Raw genomic sequence first — 14696 nt, 5'->3', positions numbered from 1 at the left:
TGACAGCACGTGGGAAGTCCAGACACCCACAGCCAAACCACTCCTGAAATCCTTCTTTACAGCCAGCTCCCACAGCACATCCCAACACACAAGGCAGTGATGCCAAGAGCATTCCTCAGGGCTTCCTACCAGGGTTGATGTGCCTTCCTAAAGCCTTCAGATGCTGACAGGTTGGTGTCTGGTATTTCAGCAGGTCGCCAAGACACACCAGCACTGCAGGGAAAAGCAGCGCCATCCACCAAGCACCAGCAGCCAGAAAACATCTACAGCTCTCAGACATAGAAAACAAATGTGATTTATTGAGTCTGAATGAGCCTCCACTTGCTCATAAACACCCCAGAGTCTGGGCAGTGGGAGACATTCTACATTTGCAAGCCCCAGCACAACTTCAAACCACAATTGACGCCACAGTTTTACCTCTTCCTTCAAGACCTAGTGAGCACTACATTTACTGTATGCCCTAGATTTAGGCTTCACTGCCTTTATTCTCCAGGATTTTAAGCACCCTAGCTCAGCAGGACAGCAAGAAGCGAGCTATGCACACTAGCCTGCAGGACAAGAGCTCTCCAGTCCAACTGAACTGCTCCAGGACAAGGAATTCAGGAGCCCAAGGAGGTGAGAAGAGCATAGCCCCAAAGCTGGCACCCTCGTGCCCCCAGCCAGCACTGCACCATGCCCCTCTGCTGCCACACCAGAGCAGCAGGTAAGCACCAGGGGATGCTAACAGCAGCAAGCAACCAAACGATGAACAGAGAAGCAGCAGAGATGTCAGCATGAGAAAGCACATGGAGGCCGTGAGCAGGAGGAGGCTGCAGCACTTACCCCTGCAGCAAAGCCCAGGCTCCCATCCAGGATCCGCCTCTGAAACAAGAAAATGAACACAAAGCACAGCATTTACTAAGGGCACAACAGGCAGAGTGCAGCCACACCACAAAGACACATGGAGAGGAGGCAGCTGTGCTGGTGTCACTTTCTTCTTCCCATTTTTGCAACCCAAGCTATTGCCATGCTGTCATACAACGTGCAGTGCTTCAGTATCCAGCACTGCAGCCACCCTCCTGGAGCAGAGGTGTCTCCTCCAGTGTCACCCAGAGCCTGAGGATTGTCCTGGCAACAACTTCCCATGCCAACTCACCAATGCTGCCTGTGATCACCCCAAAGATGTAGGGGGCAAACTAGAAGCCATTTATACACCACTGCCATTCATTTCCCCTCCCTTGAAGGTTTTTACTCTTCTTACAACGTGCTGCTACAAACAAAGCCATTAGTCTGTAGCCCAGCACGTACCCTGCCTGCTTCACCCACAGCAGTTTTTCTCCTTTAGCACATTGCCCTTCCCCAAGAAGAAAAGCAGCGTGCTGCTGCAAAGGGAATCTCACTTTGCAGCGCACTCCTGAATAAATCATCACAAGAGAGAGACATAAATAATAAATCCATCACAGCAATTCTGAACACAACAGCGGGGGGTGGGGTCTCCAATTTCGGAATATGAAATAACTTAAAGATTAGAGCTCTGCTTGTTCTGAGTATTACACAGCAGAGGGGAAAGAGCCCATTGCTCTGCCTCACACACCACAGCCCAGGGCTGGGAATTTAATTTCCTCCTTTGTTGTGCTGGCACACAGAAGAGGAACAAGTTGGATTCTTTCCCTGCCAGCCCAAGGACCACTCAGGGCCAAAATAAAGTCCCTTCTGCTCAGGTTCCAACAGCCAAAGCTGCCTGTGAGCTGAGTGCAGCCCCTGCCCAGTACTCACCTGCCCGCTGGAGAAGATGAACACCAATGCTGAGCCAGCAGCTGTCAGCCCCCAGGTGAGGAGGGTCCCCAGCACCGCCTGCAGCACGGGGCCCTGCCCTGGGATCATGCTGAGTGCACAGGGAGCGGCAGCCTAGGAGAGACAGGGAGCATCAGGAGAAGCCTGCAGTGAAAGGATGTGGGACAACCCACGTGCCCCTGCCTGGCTGATGGGGAAGCTCAGCCCCTCACTCAGGGGACAGAGCTCACTGAGCTGTGTGCCCTCTCTCTCTCTCTGTGTTTCTTGCTTCGTGTTGCAATTTAACCCAATCATAGAGGAGAGATTACAGGCAGGTCCAACTCCACACACAGCCAACGTTGGGCTCAGACCCAGGGAGCAGAAGCCCTATCCAGGCAGGGAATGGCATCCTCCACCCACTGGAGCATCTCCCAAGTCTGGAGGGTGTTTTGCATGGAGCAAGCATGAGTCCAGCTCCCACGCAAGCTCTTCCATCATGACCTCACGTGCACATTGAGGAGCAGGAGGAACACAGGGATCAATCTAACACCTCACTGAGCACAGCTCAGCCCACATCCCCTGGCAGCTCCCAAGCACATGCCTTACACCCCGCTTCTTTGTGCCAAAAACACATCCTACAGGCAGCAAAGACAAACACCCTTATGGCACAACCAGGACAGCAGGAGGGAATCATCCCTGGAATGGGCACCACTGCATGGCTCAAAACCCACAGCTGGTGGCTACAGACAGCCAGGAGGGGATTATTGCACACCTGGGAGCAGCGCTGCTTTGTAACAGACAGGCTTGCCAAGAATGCACGCGTACAGGGATAAATATATCTTTCTACATACACACCTTTGCCTCTTTTTTCCCCCCCGGGGGGCTCAGAGCGGGTGTCTCTGCAGGCAGCAGGTGCCAGCCTTGCCCCAGAAGTGCCTACAGCATGGCCAGCTACCTGGCCCCAAGCAGAGGGGCATCCCCAACCTCCCTAACTGTGTTCCCAGCGCCTGCGGAGCCCCACAGCCCCCACACCGTCCCCCTCCGCACCCCACGGATCCGCTGCCAGCCCTCCGCGCTCCAGGCCCACAGCCGCCAGCCCAGGCCGGAGGTCTGAAACCCCCAGACCCAAAGCCCGGAGCCCCTCACGCCCAGGCCCCAACCCCACGGACTCTCACAAACCTAAACCCCTTCGGCACCTCCAGACCCCTTCCCAGCACAGCCCCCCACGGCCCGGCCCCACTCACCGTCCGGCCCCGAACCCCGGCTGCGGCCCCGCGCCACTTCCTGGTGCCGGCACACGTGTCGCCGTCGACGCCCCGCCCACTCCGAGCTCTTCGCCAATGGGAGCGCGGCGCGGGCGGGCCGTCAGCGGCGGTGCGGGCGGGCGCGGCAAGGCGGGGGTGCAGCGGCGCGGGCGGGCGTGGGAGAGCACCGAGGTGACGGAGGGAAAAGCCAGAATTAACCCGAATCTTGGGAAAAATAAAGAGGCTGAACAGACAGGGGCTGCTCCACCAGGAGCCTCGCCATGAGCCCGAACCGAGTGCCACCCACGTGCTGTGTCCCCATGTCACACAGGGTCCCTGCATCGGGGTGTCCCCAGTCTGTGTCCCCTCCCCTCACATCGAGGGAGGAGCAGCACCCGAGCAAGACCCTGCTCTCAGCACGGTGTGCAGCTCCATCAGTCCCGCTGTTCGCTCATTAACGTCCTGCTCGCTGACATCCTGCTCGGGGGCTGCACCCCAGAGACCAGCACACCTCCCCCTGCTGCAATACACCCCAGCAAGCACCTCCAATCCACCATCATCCATCCCCCCATCCCCATCTCAGGGCTGGAGCAGCCTCATGAGCATCCCTCCCTTGGAACAATTAAGCCCTGGCAGCCCAGGCATTGGGATTTACACCAAAAGCAGAGGAACTCCATCCTCTGTGCTCAGCACATCCCGGTGTCACCAGTGTGTGCTGCACCATAGGTAGCAGCAGGATGCACTGAGTTCTGCACCACCACCCTTCTTCATTAGTGCTTATCTTTTAACAGTTTTTGATCAGCCTCCCCTGCTGCAGCTGGGGAAGGTTGAGGCCATTTGAAACCTCTCTGATTTAGGATTTAATCAATTTTCCCCATAATTGCCTGCATCCTTCATTAGCTGCCGTAACAAGGCAGATGTAGCACGAGGTGCCAGCTGGGAGGGATGTGAGGACTGAGCACACAGAGCTCCCACACACAGCCCCAGGTTCCCAGCAAGCCATGATGAGGGCCAGGGGACACCACTGGGGCTATCCCTGTGTGGGGACAAGCAGGGAGCCCCGGGCAATGGGAACAGTCAGATTCTGCAGAAGCACCAACAGAATCAGCTCACACCTTCCTTCCCCAGTGACACGCACAGACATCACCGTGTCCCCTTCCCTAAAATAATGGGGCTGACCCCACCTGCCACCTATCTATGCCTGTTTCCTGCAGCCCAGTGCTGGTAAGGGATGGGGACATCATTGCTCCCCACTGTGACAGTGCAGGCAGTGTGTAGGCAGAGCTGGCAAGGAATGAGACCCAGAGACCCTACAATGTGATTTGAAACAACAAAAGGAGGGGCAGCAAGTCCTGCGCAGTGTCTTTCAATTAGAGGCAGCAGGAAGCACTGGAACCAGCACTGAAACCCCTTCACTTTGTTCAGATAAAGCTCCCGGTGGGGATCACTGTGGCAGCAGCACAGCGATGGCCCAGGCACCCACGCCTGGGGTGTATCTGCAGGTACACCCAGTGTCCCTGTTGCTACCCCCATGCTACTGCCCTGCCAACGGTGTGTCCTCGTGGCCTGGCTGCTGCACAGCACACATCCTTCAGTGTCTGCAGTGGTGCACGGAGTCAGTTTGGATCCACCAGCAAGCCAAAGGAATGAGAGCTTCCTGAGAGCTCCATCTCTCTCCCCTGGGGATGGGGCACAGTGCGCTGCATCCCAAGCAGGACCAGACAGGGGCACAGCATCTCCATTGCATGAGTCAGAGCTGATGGCACCCATCCATCACAGAGCACGGAGTGACAGCTTTATGCCTCCCTGCCAGCTTTAGGCTCACTGTGAGAGACATAAAGGACACGCTACAGATCTGGGGGAGTACAGCCAGAGAGTGCAGGTGTCCTGCTGGGACAGCGGGGTCATGCAGCACATGGTGTCACTGACCCCAACAATTGGAGTGGCTGCACGAATTTCTATTGCCAAATGCATTGTTAAATTTAATGCATGCAGCCCTGAAGAGCACAGAGCGCAGCAGGGAGAGACGCAGGCGGGAGCTGGGATTGCAGCCCGTGGCTGCCAGAGGCTCATTAGCATCGGGAGTTATCGTTGTGATTCACGGCCGATGTGAGCAGCATCTTTCAGTGCAGCCCAGTCCTTCTACTCTCGGCAGAGATCAATAAACTCATTATGAAGGCAAATAATGGCAGTGGGAGAATGAGAGAAGCGGGAGGCGAGGAGCCGGCTGCAGGAGTGGGAGGCAGCAGGAGGAAGAGGAGGGCAGCCTCGTGCAGGGGCTGCAGACAGACCCGCGTGCCACCAGACCCATTGATCCCTCTGCAGACCCCACCTGCCCCATTGCTACATCCAGCAGGAGCACGGTCAGGCTTCTAGAACAACATATAGATCATTAAGGTTGGAAAAGACCTCTAAGATTGTCAAGTCCAACCAACAACCCATCCCCACCGCGCCCACCGACCACGTCCCTAAGACATTATGAACAAGGATAATGGGAGCCACGGGCAGAAGGGCTGAGCAGGAGCACACCAAGCCCCCTGCCCTCCTGCACAGCACCCAGGAGAGCCCCCTGCCCTCCCTCCTGATTGGGGAGGAAGGTCAGGTCACCCTCTCCCTCCATTGGCAACCACACTCCCTGCACTTTGCAACACTCATTTCCAGGACAGGGGTCACAAACGCTGTTTTTTTTCCATGACCCTCGAAGAACAGCTGGGAATGGATGGCAAGAGACTCAGAGGGACTTTGAAAGCTGCTTTGTGGTCACGTAATCCCCCTGCCCCTCTCCCATGGGTTGTATGGAAGTCAGAGCTGTGTGGGAAGGGGCCATGCATTTCTCCCAAATCCACGCCTGCCAGTAAATGGCTTTTCAGCAGAGTGGATACTTGGCAAGCTAAAAGACAAAGAGGAGTTTATCTGCCAGCACCAAACCAGCTGCTGGGGTAAGGCAGCGTATCACCAAACCAGGGACCACCCAGAGGAACAGATCTCTACATGAGGCCAAAATTCAATGCTAAATCTAATCAAACTGAACAAAAAAAAAAAAGAAAGAAAAAAGAAAAAAGAAAAAAAAAAAGAACCTTCAAAAGGCTCAAGCATTCTTTTGCCTCGGCCAGCTGACCCCTCACCACTCAGCCATCAGCTCGGATCAACCCTCCTTCACTGCCCCTTCACTTCATTTGTTTCTTTTCTTTTTTCTTTCTTTTTCTTTTTCTTTTTTTTTTTTTTTTTCAATGATCAGATCTGGTTTCAGCCACGTGAGCTCAGTGGCTGAGTTCACACAGCAGTGGGGCAGAGGGGGCTGAGCTGTAGGGCCAGAGGTGACCACACTTTGCTCAGATGGGGAGGAAGGAGGATGGTGATGGGATGACGCTCAGCATCAGGATGGGACAGCACAAGGTGAAGGGGATGGGGACAGCCCTCCTGGAGCACTCTGCACAGCAACCTGAATATGGGACCTGGAGTTGGAAGGTGGAGAGAGATGGTGGGAAAAGTCCTCAGTGCTCTGGGAGTAACCAAGGCTGCATGCTGATTGCAGGGTGATGGGGCCAGGGCGCATAGAGACTGCACTGAGGGACAGAAGGGACAGAGGTGGCAACATCACCTGCACAGGGGGGAAATTCAAGGAGGCAGCACTGCAAAACACACAGCAAAGCTCTGCGTTGCCCTTCCTGCTGGCAGGGATGGCTGCTGATGTGCCTTTGAGGATATGGTCTGTGGAAACCCCATGGCTTTCCTGGGGAAGGGCACAGCCAGGACAGCCCTCCTGGGCACACAGAGCAGCTGAGGGAAAACAGAACAACTGTGAAAAGGTCACAAGGCATCGAGCCCTTCTCCAGTGCCACACCAGAGCGATGCACTCCCTCCTCCTGCCTGCCAGGCAACACCTCTGCCCTGCTCCTCCTCTGCCAGCCATTCCAGTGAGGAGCTGCCCTTGGTGACACACGCAGTGGGACCCCAAACCCCAGCAGGCAGCACCCATTGCACCTGCCAAGCTCTCATCCTCCGTGTCCTCTCTCCTTCCCCGCTTTTACTGGGATATTAATATCCACATCATTTATTCTAGGGGCAGATCTTTCCATCCTCCAAAAAGATTTATGGGGCTGATAATGGTTCTTGTTCTTGCTCCAAGACCCTGTGTCTTTGGATCCACCTCTGTAAGTGAATGGCTAAGTGCAAATGAGAACCTCCCAGCCCCTCTTGCTGTAATCAGCAGCCTCGCTCCTGGCTCTTTGTTCCAAGTCACTCTTAATTTCCTGCTTTCTGTTGTCTCTTTGATAACTGGTGGAAAGATGGGGGGGAGGAATAGTTACTATTTAATTGCATTCAAGATCTCAAACAAACTAGAGCAGAGGTTATCTCACCCAAAGCTCTCTGGTTTTGGTCTTTCTCCTCCAGTCACCGTTACTGGGTAACTGCAGCAGGACAGGCTGTGGCAGCTGCCACCTGTATTGCACGAATCCCAGCTTTCATGCAGACATCTCAAAGCTGTGGGTGACCATCACACCAACTTCCTACCCCTCCCAGGCAGTGCCGAGCCAGCACAGACCTGCCTCGCCTTGCCTTTGGTCACAGAGTGCAAAATCCTTGGGTAAAAATAGTCCCAGCATCCCAAGAAAGACTGGGAATTCCACACACCACTTAGTGCAATGCAAGCCCCAGCGAGGTCATGGTGCGGCCATCACCGTGCCCTGCCCCCCCCCCCCCCTCCCTGTACACCTTGGATGCACCGGGAGAAACCGAGCATTTTGCACTATCGTTGGAGCCAAGCATGGAGAATCTTCTGCTGGAAGCCCTACGGAGATGGGGAGATCCCCTACGCTCTGGGGTGCTGCAGGGTCCCCGATCCCACACTGCTTGCTTGCACAGCAGCTCCAGCACACACCTCCACATCCCTCGTCCGAGCCTCGGAAAGGGCCGGGCGGGCACGGCAGGGCAGCACGGGCAGGGCAGCGTCGGGAGAGCAGTGCGGGCACGGTGGGGCAGCACACGCGGGGCATCGCGGGCAGGGCATCGCCGAACAGGTCGGACAGGACCGGGCCGGAGCGAGCGGCACCGAAGAGCAGCACGGGCAGGGCTGTCCCCGCCCCGGCCCCGCAGAGCCGCCCCAAGCGGGGCGGAGCGCAGCCGGTGCGTTGGGTCCGGCGGCGGAGCGGGCAGCGCGGAGCTGATCGGAACGGAGCGGTGAGGAACGGAGGGCGCTGCCGGCGCCTCCCCGGTGCCCGCCGGGCCGGGCCGGGCAGGGGCACGGCGGTGGGAGCAGGTGAGAGGAGCGGGGCCGGCAACGCCCGGCTGTCCCTACCCGACCCCGGGGGCTGCAGCCGCGGGGAGCCGGCGGGAGCGGAGCTCGGCTGGGAGCGGGGAGGGCGCGGCGGAGAGCGGGGTGCGGGTACGGCTACCGCCTACCCCGCATCTTCCACGGTAGTGGCAGCTCTCGGGTTTCCCTTTCCCAAGCTGGGCGCTGGCTCCTCGCCGGCTGCGTGCTGGGAGGGGAGGTTTTCCCCCGCTGTCACTGCTCGAGTGTCGGTCGCACCCAGAGGGGATTTATTCATCAGTCGCCGTTCGGGGGGTCGTGGGGGCTACGGAGACAGGAGGAGCCGTGGTGTGTCCAGAGCAGACTCCTCTGTGCTCCCTGTGCAGGGAGGAAGGAGGTGGCAGAAGTGTGCTGGGGAAAGCCCTCCAGGGAGCATCTCTCTCACAGAGCCTGGCTGCAGGATGGGCAAATCCTCCCCAGGAATCCCTTCATTTCTATTTTTCTCCAATTTCTAGAATTTTCTCCCTCATCCCCAAAGCGAGGGGAGATGACATCTTGGCTTCTCTGAGCCACCCGTGCCCCACAACCAGCAGAGCCATGGATCTGGAATACGAGCTGCCCAACGCCACCACCTTCTGGTTCTCTCCAGCTTCCCCATTCGATAACTTCTCAGTGGATGCCCCCACCAATGCATCACAGAATGCCACAGGCCAGCACTTTGACCTAACCAGCAACGCCATCCTCACCTTCATCTACTTTGTGGTCTGCATCATAGGGCTGTGCGGCAACACGCTGGTGATTTACGTCATCCTTCGTTATGCCAAAATGAAGACCATCACCAACATCTACATCCTGAACCTGGCCATTGCTGATGAGCTGTTCATGCTGGGACTGCCCTTCCTGGCCATGCAGGTTGCGTTGGTACACTGGCCCTTTGGCAAAGCCATCTGCAGGATTGTCATGACAGTGGATGGGATCAACCAGTTCACCAGCATCTTCTGCTTGACAGTTATGAGCGTTGACCGCTACCTGGCTGTTGTCCATCCCATTAAGTCTGCCAAGTGGAGACGGCCCAGGACAGCCAAAATGATCAACGTGGCCGTTTGGGGTGTCTCCCTGTTGGTGATCATGCCCATCATGATTTATGCTGGAGTGCAGCAGAATCACGGCAGGAGTAGCTGCACCATCATCTGGCCGGGAGAATCAGGTGCGTGGTACACGGGCTTCATCATCTACGCCTTCATCCTGGGCTTCCTGGTGCCTCTCACCATTATCTGCCTTTGCTACTTGTTCATCATTATCAAAGTCAAGTCCTCGGGCATCAGGGTGGGCTCCTCCAAGAGGAAAAAGTCTGAGAAGAAAGTCACCAGGATGGTCTCCATCGTGGTTGCTGTCTTCATCTTCTGCTGGCTCCCCTTCTACATCTTCAACGTTTCCTCTGTCTCTGTCCTGATCGTGCCCACACCCGTCCTCAAGGGCATGTTCGACTTTGTCGTGGTCCTCAGTTATGCCAACAGCTGTGCCAACCCCATCCTTTATGCCTTCTTGTCTGATAACTTCAAGAAGAGCTTTCAGAACGTCCTCTGCTTGGTGAAGGTCAGCGGCATGGACGATGCGGACCGGAGTGACAGCAAGCAGGACAAATCCAGGCTCAACGAGACCACAGAAACCCAAAGGACCCTGCTCAATGGTGACCTGCAGACAAGCATCTGAGAGGGCAGCGGGGTTGTCCTTCACTCGCTCTCCTCTCCCCACTTGCTCCCAATGGCACTGGTATGTAGGGAGTCGGGCAGGAGTGCCAGAGATGCACACCCCAATGGGCCGGGTGTCCTAAGCTGGGCTGGTTCCCAAGCTGCTGGTGGGTTGGCTTTCAAGCATTGTGAAGGATATGGTTCAAGAGGAACTGCCTCACCAGGAGCACAGAGACTGTAGGAATCCCCACGTGGCAGCGCACGTTTAAACACCAAAGTGCCGTTGTGGGCAACAGACATTGCTGGGACAGCTCTGCTGGTTCTCCTGGTATTACCTATGGGGCTGACATTGGCTTTGGGTGCTCTGCTCCGGAACGGTGTTCACGTCGAACTGATGGATGGATGGAGAATGTAGCCTGGCTGGGCTGGGACCTGAGTGCACAGGGGGTGGCTTCGGGAGGAACTGAGACCACAGGTGGTGCACGCACTGCCTGCAGAGCTGCAGAGCTGTGCCGACTGGGAGCCGAGACCTGCTGGGAGCTCCCTGGCAAGCACAAGCGTGTTCCTGCAGTCACGTCCTCCCCCTGGAGCCAAGGGGTTACATTCAGCCCGACTTTGTAAGCTACTCAACTCTTCCCCCAAAGCCTCCCTACTGCTTCCTTTGCAGAGAGCTGTCCTGCATGGAGGAGGCACGGCAGGACAGAGGCAGCCTCCCCGAGGACACAGCCCTCTCCAGCACTTTTGGGTCCCTCCCTGCTTCTGTTCTGCCTCCACCAGCCCTACAGCCTCCCTGCTGCAGGAGAGCCCCTGCCCTCCTCCCTCCTATGATATCGCCTTCCCACAGATTTTCTCTTCAGATGGAGGTTTTTCCCCCTTTTTCCTTCTTTTCTTCTCAGATCTGTTCACATCAGCCTCTGGCTGATCTCCCCAGTGAGCCATGGCTGGGCTGGCTGAGCAGCCACTGCACAATCCAGTAGGAAATTCTTGGAAGCATTTATTTACTCAGCAGTAGCATTGGGGTTTGGAGTACAGCTGTGCAGTTGCTGCTCATCCTGCTGCTGACAGCCAGGTGAGATGTGGGCTTGTCCTGTCCCTGCGGTGGCACAGAGGATCACCAGGGTTGGAGCTGCCATGAGCGAACATCGCCTGCTTACCAAGAACACCTCCCTGCTCTGTCCAGGCAAGTCAAAAAAAGGAAGGAGTGATGGAAAAGGTGGTTGACAGGAAGTTGGGGCACAATGGGGCTTGACCCTCATCTGAGCCAAAAGGACTGGGAGGAGCAGAGGACCCTGAGCTGAAGAAGGAGCCTTTGAGATGCATGGAGGAGAGTCCCCGGGCTGCCTCTGTGGGATGGCTGCAGCTGCTCATGTCTCCACGCTCTGTTGCTAACAGCAAGGCTGTGACCACTGCAAGCCACCCCTGTCACTGCTGGGGTGCACGTCCTGCAGGTAACTGCAGAGGGGGGACAGCATTTTCCCCGGCGGCTTCCAGCACGAAGCCAAGAGGAAGAGCAGAGAAGAGCATCCAGACCCCAGTGCCTCTCCTGTAGCCAACGTGGGTAAGGGGGACCCTGGGGTGCAAGTCATGCAGTGAGGGGGGTGGTGGGTCTGGCCCAGCCACCGGGGGCACAGTAAACCATGCCCACGGCATAACCCCAGGAGCTGGTATGCTCTGCTCAGACACCAAACGCAGCAATTAGAGCCCAGTGGCTGCACTGCCCGCTGTGTTTAGCTGCTCAAGAATGTCTTGCAGTGATCTGCTGTGCCCCAACGTGCCTCAGCACTCAAACCCTGTACCATGGTGTCCCTCCTTGGCAGCACTGTGTGAGCAGGAGGGGAAGCGCAGGGCAGAGCTTGTGCCTGTTTTCCTGTCCTTCTGCAGTGATGCCCCCCCCACCAGCACATCACCCCTGTCCTACTTTGCAACCCCAGCACCCCCACCAGTCCCAGAACCCCACAGGAGCTCAGTGCTGGGCTCAGTGCCTGCTCCCTGGCACAGTTCACTCAGACACCAACACCAGAACACCCCTCTGGGTACGGGGCTTAGGTTACTGGGGCAAAGTAGGGCACTGTCAGCATTTATTTGCTTTTAACCATTTACCTCTGCGGGGGCTCAGCACTGAGCTGCTGGCAGCCACTTGCTGAGCGTGTCCTCACGACAGCTTCATTAAGGGGTGTAAATCCAAGGCGAGAGGCAGTGACGGCAGCGCAGGCTGCCTATTGATGCCGCAGGAATTAAAACAAGAGCAGCTTGTCACATTACCGTGAAATATTGGAGCGTGATTGCCAGCCTGGTGCAGCCCTCTGCCAGGGTAAGGCTTCAGTGTCAGGGCTGCAGCGATGCGTCAGCTGGGCTCCAGGTGCTTAATATCTGGTGGGTGGGAGAAGAGTTATTTGTGTGGAAAGAGCCTGGGGCAGGAGAGGTGACAGGGAGGCAGGGGAGGGGGTAAGAGCCTGATGTTCACAGCCCCCAGCAGGTGCTGCAGTGCTGCTGGCAGTGCTCCGTCCTGCCACCACCTCGCCATGATGCAGGGGAGCATGGGGTGTTCCCATTTCTGGCCGTGGGTAACTCTGCGTGCTGCTTTCAGGCTGGCTCATCACTGCCTAATAAACAGCAGCGCTGTTGCTGCTGTGAGTAACAAAGTTTTCCTTCTCAGCCACTTGATTTTAGCTGGAACTTGACCTCATATCTGCTCAGAAAAGCCTCACAGGGCTGCCAGAGGCATAATGAGATATCTCTCCCAGTTCATTTCAGAGCAAATAGGATGATCTTGCAAGTACCAGAGCAGCTCTGCTGCCACTTCACATGCAGACTATTCCCAGGCAAGTAAGATTAATTACAACTCCTGCCTGCCCTGGCTGGAACAGATTTATTCCAATTTGGAGGTGATGGAAAGCAGAGTGCCCCGTGTCCTGTAGTACTAATCTGCGTGCCAGCACCCGTGTGGTGACCCCACGCCCATGAGAAACAAATTGTCCTCAATCCCATCACTTGATCCCACACACAGATGAGGAACATTGCATCCTAGGACAGAGCCTGGCTCCTGGTGCTGTGCTGGCCGGTTCTGCCCAGTGCTTGGCAGCCAAAGCCTGCTGGGCAGTGAGAGGCTGGGTTCGGTCCTGCAGCCTTCTTACTGCATCTCTACAGCTCCTAATATCAGCACCAAAGCTGCCTTGGACTTCTTTAAAATAACAATTTCCTAACAAACTGCACTGTCCTATCTCTGGAGGGCTTCCCCAAGTCTCTGTCCCTTGTCCTCGATGGAGGATCCAAAGCCTCCCAGGCTCTGAATCCACACCGCTGCTCAGATCCAGGCTTGGTTCCCACGTCTCTCCCCTTCCCCTCAGCACCCTTGTTCCTGCTCAGCAGATAGAAGAGTAGGAGCCAGCATCAGACCGTTGCCTGCAGAGCCTTGCTTACACCCAGCTGGAGCAGTCCTAAGCAGCACATGGCTCCATGGTCACCAAGGGGCTAACAGGGAGCACACTGGGGACACTGACACAGCACTAGCTCCCCAAAACAGCTTCAGAAAGATGCAAGAGCTGAGCCCCTGGGACCGCAATATAAGGGCACTGGGGCTCTGCAGTGCCAGTGTTGTTTGTGCTGGGAGTACTGGGGTGCATAGCCTGAGAGCTGCAGCTTGTGCTGTGCTCCTGGGGTTGTTTCAGCCCTTGCTATGAACAAGCTGATTTCCAACCTCTCAGGGAGAACCTGCATCCTCCTGGTCCCAGGAGCCCAGGCCAGGGCTGTACAGAGGGGAGATCATCATCAAGGCACAGGCAAAGAGTGCAGCAGACCTCAAAGTCGACCTTGCCATCACTACATCTGAAAAGCAAACTGCTGCTTTCTGGCCTGAGGACACATCTACCCTTTCCTGTCAGCCCGCAACCCCAGCTGCACACTCCTCGTGTCAGATTTCATCTTGCTGTTTGCTCCGGGACAGCAAAACCCAGGAGCATCGAGGACATGGCTCCAGCTGGGATCAGGGGAGCCAGTCTGGATCTGTGCCCTGACCAGAAGGAGACAAGGGACGCAAAGCCCAAGTACCCCACACTGTACTGCATGGTCAGGAGGGAAGGGGTGGGTGGTTGTACATATGTATATATAGCAGACATGCCAGCAGAAGGTTTTATTATCCCTGATGCTGTAGAGACACTCTGCACCGTGTGTTTTGCTGTGCACCCCACAAGCAGCGTGCAGAGCAGTCAGACCCAACTCTTTGGGTGCCCTTCATTACCCATGTGGGGCTGGCTGTGGCGTGCACGAGCCTGGAAGCAACTGCTGTGCTGACAAGCAACAAAAGCACTTGAGCAGGGCAAGGGGAGACAAGCTTAGGCTGCTGCTAAGCGCTGAGTCCTTCCTAGCCAAGCTGGTGTTCCTCAAGCAGCACTGTGCCATGTTCCCATGTTCTGTACATACACCCCTCTGTATCTGTATCTGTGCTCTGTATAGTGTGTGTGGGTCTGGTGTAAGACATTGTGACTGGAACATGATGGAAAGCATTTCTGCCTGAAGCCTTTCTCTCTGTAGCAATATGATGTTTCTTGGTGTCAGTGTGGAACAGAGCCTTCCTGCAGCAAAGGCTCCCGGCTGTCTGTGTCACAGGGATGGAAATATTGATGGGGGTGGGAGGAAAGTAAACAAATTTTCCTACCATTTCTGACTTTCTGTGCATGTGCCTGAGCTGGCCAAGAGAAGCGTAAGTATAGAAGAGGCTTGGACTCCTCCCAGGAGGAGAAAAGGCACCAAACCCAGAGT

The 14696-nt window shown here is 56.3% G+C and overlaps 2 protein-coding genes across 6 annotated transcripts in view; one reads left to right on the top strand and one right to left on the bottom strand.

Moving 5' to 3' along the window:
* Positions 1–3088, bottom strand: part of SLC39A11 (solute carrier family 39 member 11) — a 59700-nt gene extending 56612 nt beyond the window's left edge. For 4 of the 5 annotated variants that reach the window (XM_085240017.1, XM_085240018.1, XM_085240020.1 and 1 more), the window contains exons 1-3: positions 2997–3088; positions 1756–1887; positions 823–861 (exon numbers count right to left, since the gene is read on the bottom strand). In XM_085240017.1, coding sequence (XP_085096143.1) covers positions 823–861; positions 1756–1863 — 147 coding nt within the window. In that variant the 5' untranslated portion in view covers positions 1864–1887; positions 2997–3088. The remainder of the gene's footprint in view (positions 1–822; positions 862–1755; positions 1888–2996) is intronic. The other variant, XM_085240019.1, reaches the window with a different exon arrangement.
* Positions 3089–8095: 5007 nt separating this feature from the next.
* On the top strand, positions 8096–14452 carry SSTR2 (somatostatin receptor 2). The gene is made up of 2 exons (XM_085239845.1): positions 8096–8256; positions 8763–14452. The coding sequence occupies exon 2, from the start codon at positions 8845–8847 to the stop codon at positions 9958–9960; it is 1116 nt and encodes a 371-aa protein (XP_085095971.1). The 5' UTR covers positions 8096–8256; positions 8763–8844; the 3' UTR covers positions 9961–14452.
* Positions 14453–14696: the final 244 nt, after the last annotated feature.

The sequence above is a fragment of the Meleagris gallopavo genome, chromosome 20 (assembly GCF_905368555.1).
Source record: "Meleagris gallopavo chromosome 20, MGAL_WU_HG_1.1, whole genome shotgun sequence".
In the NCBI taxonomy this organism is placed as follows: domain Eukaryota; kingdom Metazoa; phylum Chordata; class Aves; order Galliformes; family Phasianidae; genus Meleagris; species Meleagris gallopavo.
This window is presented reverse-complemented; position numbering and strand designations above follow the sequence as displayed.

Bases quoted from the DNA above. Each gene is read 5' to 3' on its own strand.
- SSTR2 (XM_085239845.1), top strand. From the start codon at position 8,845: ATGGATCTGGAATACGAGCTGCCCAACGCCACCACCTTCTGGTTCTCT.